Below are 7390 nucleotides of genomic sequence, written 5' to 3' on the forward strand. Positions count from 1 at the left end.
ATATATATATATATATATATATATATATATCTATATATATATATATATATGTTTAAACTGATTTTAATCAACGATGGAACTATAAATCTAATTAATATAATATAACTCAATGGTTACTGGCAAAAGCCATTGTACGACAACACTTGCCCCTTACCAACCCGACCTGAGGCAGCGTGGTAAGGTATGCCTCGTGACCCCTTATGAATAAAGGAAAAAGAAAGCCACGGCCCTCATTCTCCGTAGGCCCAACTGACCCCGAGATGGGTAGTTCTCGGGAACCAGTCAGGAGGGCAGAGGGTGCTAAGAATCTGCGGAGTCTAAACCACTACCCAGCCAGATCAACAACACTATACGTAGCGACCTATAACTGCAGGTCGTTAGCGAACCAGGCAAGACTCATAGAGTTAGAAAATGAAGCAGTCAATATTAAATGGGATGTCATCGGAATAAGCGAAGTAAGACGAAAGGACGAAGAGTTAATAGAACTTGAATCGGGCAACATCCTCTATCACAAAGGAACAGAAAATGGACGAACAAGTGGAGTGGGGTTCCTAATTAATAAGAAATGGAAGGATAGGATAGTCGACATAGCAAGCACCTCAGACAGAGTAGCTAGTCTAAGTCTAAGACTATCCAGAAGATACACCATCCAAATTGAACAAGTATATGCACCAACCATATCCCACTCCAATGAGGAAATAGAGGAATTCTACAATGAAATAACTGAGGTGCTTAACAAGAACAAAAGCCAATTTAAGTATCTAGTCGGGGACTTTAATGCCAAAGTGGGTAAACAATCAAATCAAGAACAATGTGTCGGCAACTTTGGCATTGGAGAAAGAAATGAAAGGGGGGAGAGACTGGTTCAATACGCACATTACCAGAACCTCTCAATCGCCAATACCTATTTTAAGAAGAACCTCAATAGGAAATGGACATGGTTAGCTCCCAATGCAACTACCAAAAACGAAATAGATTTCATCCTAACTAATAAGCTGAAAACCATAAAGGATGTAAGTGTGCTCAACAAATTCCGAACAGGTAGCGATCACAGACTAATTAGATCTCGGGTCGTTCTAAACACTAAACTAGAAAGAATGAAATTACTCCAGAAACCAACTGCAGGGGTAAATATCACTAACCTAAGCAACAACTCGGAACGCTATCAAAATTTAATTCAAGAAAAATTACAAGACCCAACGAATAGCACACACTTAATGGAAACAATCTTAAATTGCGCCAAAGAAGTTGGAGGATCACAAGCACACAACAGCAATAGAAAACTTTCAGATGAAACAACAGCTCTCCTGAAACAACGAAGAAAAATGAAAATTAACTCCAATATTAATAGAATTGAATATACCGAACTGTGCAAAGTAATACGGAAAAAAATCGCAGAAGATATAAAAACCTACAATGAACAACTTGTACAAAATACAATCGAAAACCATAAAAGCTATAGGAAAACCAAGAGGAAGTTGGCAATCGGTAGAAAGCAAATAATAGCATTGGGAAACAACAACGGAAGGATCACAAATAGGGATGAAATAATAAAACATGTAACCGAATTCTATGAGGGTCTATATAAAGCTCCGGAAGCACAAGAAATAGGCGAAGAAGAAATTGCGGTTCAAGAAAATGTACCAGATGTTCTCGTGGATGAGGTAGAGGCAGCTCTTAAGAGCATGAAGAACGGCAAGGCAGCCGGTAATGACGGTGTTACAGCCGAACTTCTAAAGATTGCTGGTAAAACAACTTGGAAAATCCTAGCAAAAATATACACAGACTGCCTAAAATCGAGACATATTCCAAAAAAGTGGAATTCAGCCAACATAATCCTTATTCACAAGAAAGGTAGCAAGGAAGACATTAGAAATTATAGACCGATCAGCTTGCTACCTGTGATATACAAGGTATTCACCAAAATCATTAACAACAGAATACAGAACACACTTGACGCTGCACAACCCCGAGAGCAAGCAGGCTTTAGAAGTGGCTTCAGCACAATGGATCATATTCAAACATTAAGGGAAGTAATGAGCAGAACAAAAGAATATGATCTACCACTGGCGCTAGCATTCATAGACTTCGAGAAAGCATTTGACTCCGTATACCCAAGAGCAGTCATAGAAGCTCTTGTCGACCAAGGAGTAGATAAACCATATGTCGAAACGCTAGCAAATATATACAAAGAGGCCACAGCTAGAGTAAGCATATATGAAAATACCCCAGAATTTCCCACTCAGAAAGGAGTCCGACAAGGAGACACCATATCCCCTAAGCTCTTCACTGCAACCTTAGAAAATATCTTCCGGAAATTAGACTGGAACAACCAAGGTCTATGTATAGATGGAGAATACCTAAACCATCTTAGATTCACTGATGACATCATTCTAATTGCTAGAAGTCCTGAAGAATTACAACTGCAAATTAATGACCTTAATACAGCCAGCAATGAGGTAGGCCTAAAAATGAACCTAGCAAAGACTAAAATAATGTGCAATGATCTGATCGCCAACGTGGAAATAAAAATTAATGAAACCTGTATGAATGAAGTAGTAGATGAATACATATACCTGGGACAGCTCATACATAAATCGGGATCACTACTTCCGGAAATCAAAAGACGAATAAAACAAGCGTGGTCAGCATTCGGACGAAATTCCATAGTCTTCAAGTCCAAAATGCCACTATACCTCAAGAAGAGAGTATTTGATCAATGCATATTACCCGTCTTGACATATGGATGTGAAACTTGGATATTAAAGAGAGAAATAACGTCGAAACTCCAAGTAACTCAAAGAGCAATGGAAAGATGTATGCTAGGGATAACAAAGAGGGATCGTAAAAGAATTGAATGGATACGGAGGCAAACCCAGGTGACTGATGTAATCCAAAGAATAAAATCCCTGAAATGGCAATGGGCAGGACATATGGCAAGAAGAACAGATAACAGATGGACCACTAGAACAACTATGTGGTACCCCAGGAACGCTAAGAGACCAAAGAGGCGCCCAAATCTCAGATGGGATTATGATATTAGAAAATTAACAGGAACAACGTGGTCTCGAATAGCACAAGATAGAAAAATATGGGCGCAAATGAGCGCAAATTATTAGAACAACGTATAACTAAGACATCGTCGAATAATAATAAGAACATAGAATAACATTGAAATAAGGGAGGCTGCACCGTAATTGGAAACGGTTGATAAAGCTGCACATGATGATGATGATGATGATATACATATATATATATATATATATATATATATATATACATATATATATATATATATATATATATATATATATATATATATATATATATATATATATATATATATATATATATTATAGAAATTTTCATAGATTTGAAAAATATAATTGATATTTTAAGGGATGAAAGTTCGCCATCTCTGCTAGATGCTAAACAAAATTTTAAAAACAACGTTCTTCAGCAACAAGTAAAGTATCAATCAATAAATCAAATTTTAGATTGCTTCAAATAACTCTTACTCAATTAGAATCATCAAAGTTGTCCTTGGTAGAAAGCATAGCCTTAATGAAATAAATAAGGTCAAAATGTTAAAGGTGACACTGGAAAAGATATTTTTCAAAAATTTGAAACAATAATTAAAAAAAACAATGGTTTTATATGTACACAGGGAGAAACCATAAGTTTTTATTGGAAAATTTTGAAAAACATTTGGTGATTTATTGTTTCCATAATTCTAAGGAATCGTATTCTACTTGCTTAATACTTTCATTATAATTCTTTACAACATTTCAATTACCTACTTATTTTTTAAATTAATTAATATTGTTTTCTATATATCGTCGTCTCCTTATCTCATCCCAAACATGTTCTATGGAATTAATATCTGGACTGCGAGCAGGCCAGGCAAATCGCGTAATTGAAACCTCGTCAAGATACTCAGTAACTATCCGAGCAGTGTGGGGCTGTGCATTATCATGCATAAATCTTGCATCTTGCCTAAAATACCCATAAACAGTAAAACGTGGTATTTTAGAAGCTGTTTCAGGTGACTATTACCGTGAAAACTTCTAACCATATGCCTTCACGTGCCATAACTGACCCTCCACCAAATGGAAATCGCTTGGCAATAAATGCTTGAGCACACCTCTTGCCTGGACGTAGCCACAATATTACACGTTTGCCTGAGCTCGTAAAATAGAATCTTGATTCATCGAAAAACAATACAGGACTCCAATCCGATATTCTCCAAACCAAGTTTTCTCGTGCAAAATTCAATCTTTCAATTCGGTTTTGAAGCATGAAGTCGCCTCCTCATTGTTTATTTACTCACGTTTACCTTTATCACTTCTTGCAGATGATCTCGAAGGGAAACTGTTGAGACCGTTCGGTTTCTCAAATAACTAGAAACGACGAGGCAGTCATCGTCATCTCTAGTTGTAGTTATTCTGCCTCAACCTGCACCAAATATTCGAGTAAGCAGACCAGTCTTTTCGTACTGTGGCTATGTTCTAACGCCGCCACTATTATTGCTGCCACAACAGATTATCATCATTGCAATACACTGACAGTGACAACACTACACAATAAATTTACGATTGACGTTAAAACTGCAGAAACAAAAACTAAGCTGATAATGGTTTTTGGGAATTAGGGTAAGAAGCCCGTTTTACCCTCTATCGCTTATGAAAACAGCAACAACAACATTTTTTTTAAATCCATTTCTTTTCGTTATATTTTACATTTCATTCTGTACTTTTTCCTTTCAAATTAAGCTCCCATTCGCTATTCAAATATTAAGTTTATCACTTCAACTGTTTTAGCTGCTGGTCTATTTCTTAAACGTACTTCAGATAGTTTTCTAATACCTCGAACTATTTAGCGTGCGTCACACCCACCTATTCTTCAGTTCAGTTCAAGTTTTTGTCTCATATATTTACTGCTTAAAAACGAGTGCCTTCGTAAAATTAGTTCTCTTCCAAATAAAATTTTAAAAGTTTAAATAGTTTAAAGAGTGTTTCAATAATTTTAGTTTACCTTGTGCTTTTCGGATAATGATTTTAGTGAGCAATCATTAGAAATACTTGAGATTTTTTATTATCTTTATTTCTTTTTCGCTTATTTCTATCAGTAATTTCTATGCAGCTTTTAACTGCAATTTGTACCTTAGTGTATCTTCGTTGGGCAAGGAAATTCTGTTCAGTGGTATTAGTTGCGACCATTTAACTTTAGTAAGATGATCTACTTATACGTCTACTGGGTCTCTTTGCCAAACGTGGATCTCATGTGCTCATATGCCCATAGTAATACTCACTGATTTTTTTCTTAGTCGCTGGGTAGATCCTCAACAATTATAACAACAAGACAAAAATCCAGCCAATACGTTCCGTACCGTTGCCGACAATGTTACGACAAGAGCCTGCATCTGGGCACACCTCCATCCATCAGAGGCTACACGAAGCCGAAGTCAACACAACTAACAATCTCTTATATATGTTTAAAACCATATTTTCTATTTAAAAGCTATTTTTTGTATGTACCACCCGTGGTACCCGCCGGCTATATTGAACATTCTTCAAGAAAAAACATTCTGTACCAACGGTAGACATAATGTGAAGTCGTGGGTGTCGTAGTATTTTATTGCATTTGTAACTATTTTTTGCCTGTTTAGGTTACTGTTAAAGGTTATACATGAAACCTAAACATATATACTCAGGTTAAAGGTGGTTCCAATATACCTGATAATGATTTTGGACATTCCTACAATATTTGCATGGAATTTCTTGAGGGGCTTTTGTATGAAGGACGGACACTATATATTGAAAATTATTATACTAGTGTAAATTTATGTAAACAGCTTCTTTAGTGTAAAACATATGTTTGCGGAACTTTTAGATCTATCAAAAAAAATCTCAAATCTGTATGTCAAAAAAAATTGAAGAAACGGCAAATATATGGAAAACAAATTGATGAGGGCATAAGAGTTGCCAAATGGAGGGACAAACGTCCTGTAATAATGATTAAAACAATTCCCAGCCATATAGTAAACCTCCAACCGACAGAAAAAAAAAATAAACGAGGTGAAGACATTCTAAAACCACCTGAGGTTATTGCGTATAATAAGGCAAAGAAAGTTGGTGTGACTTGTTTGATCAAATGTCTTCATATTATACCCCGTTTAGAAAAAGCATTAAGTGGTATAAGAAATTGTTTTTCGAAATTTGTCTAGGCACATGCATAGTACATACGTGAGTTCTTTTCAATAATTATGGTAATAATCCTAAAACATGCATTATGTTATCTATTCACGAAAAAATTATTGAAGGACTATTACAAGGTAAAGTTACAGAAAGTCTTCGTGAACCAGATATTGTTCCAGTGAAAAAAACCAAAATTAATTTTGGTAAAGCATATGTTACAAAAATATGAAGGTAGTGCTAGACAAACAAGAAGAAGCTGCTTTTCATGAATAATCAAACCCGAATATAGACCCTATTATATATATATATATATATATATATATATATATATATATATATATATATATATATATATATACACCGGTATTTAGGCGCCTCGCCCTTTCACTGAGCCGCAAGCCCTTATCTCTTGCTGTACTGCTCCAACATAGGTCGATCAGACACCAGCATATTCTAGTCTAAGCCGCAGATTCATTTAGAATTTTAAACTGCTGCGTTAGCCTTTTTGTTTTCTGTACGCCGAGCTGGGGATCGAACTCATATCCACTGAACCACTCGCAGTGAAGTGAATGAGAGCCGACAGCCCAGCCCGCTTGGCTATCTGACCGGCTATATTATATATAGATATATATATATATATATATATATATATATATATATATATATATATATATATATATATTGTTATAATGTGTGTTTTGTTTGAATGATGAGTAATGAGTATTTTTAATAATATAATATATAGGGTTTTTATCGCGGTTCTCAAAGAATTAGCTTGTAAGTACTTTTTTAACTATTATCTTTATTATAACTATTATGAAACACACATATATATCTAACCTAGCCAATGTAAATTTAAAATAAACTATCTTTAAATTGATACTCTTATAAAACTAATTAAATTCTATAGACAATGTAAAATTTAAACAAACTATCTTCAAAATTGAAATTGTTATGACATTAACTAAATTATATTAACAAAATTTTGTACCTTTCTTTCACTGAATGCCTAAATGAACTGTTTTCCACTATATAGATTCTAATCACCACTGAATGTCTTCGTACTTCGGTTATCCTTGTTTTTGGTGAAATTACTTTTTCCAATTATCAGCTTCTACCAATTTAAGATATATTTTTCTTCACCAGCATTTATAAACCACCAATCAAACCAGCAAACACCATTTATATTTATT

General features: G+C 34.9%; 1 protein-coding gene across 1 annotated transcript; it reads left to right on the forward strand.

Moving 5' to 3' along the window:
* The first annotated feature begins 260 nt into the window (after positions 1-260).
* LOC140446436 (uncharacterized) lies at positions 261-5692 on the forward strand. Its single transcript, XM_072538987.1, has 2 exons — positions 261-662; positions 5669-5692. Exons 1-2 carry the CDS (start codon positions 261-263, stop codon positions 5690-5692), a joined length of 426 nt encoding a protein of 141 aa, XP_072395088.1.
* The last annotated feature ends 1698 nt before the right edge of the window (positions 5693-7390 follow it).

Source organism: Diabrotica undecimpunctata, chromosome 7, assembly GCF_040954645.1.
Source record: "Diabrotica undecimpunctata isolate CICGRU chromosome 7, icDiaUnde3, whole genome shotgun sequence".
NCBI lineage: Eukaryota > Metazoa > Arthropoda > Insecta > Coleoptera > Chrysomelidae > Diabrotica > Diabrotica undecimpunctata.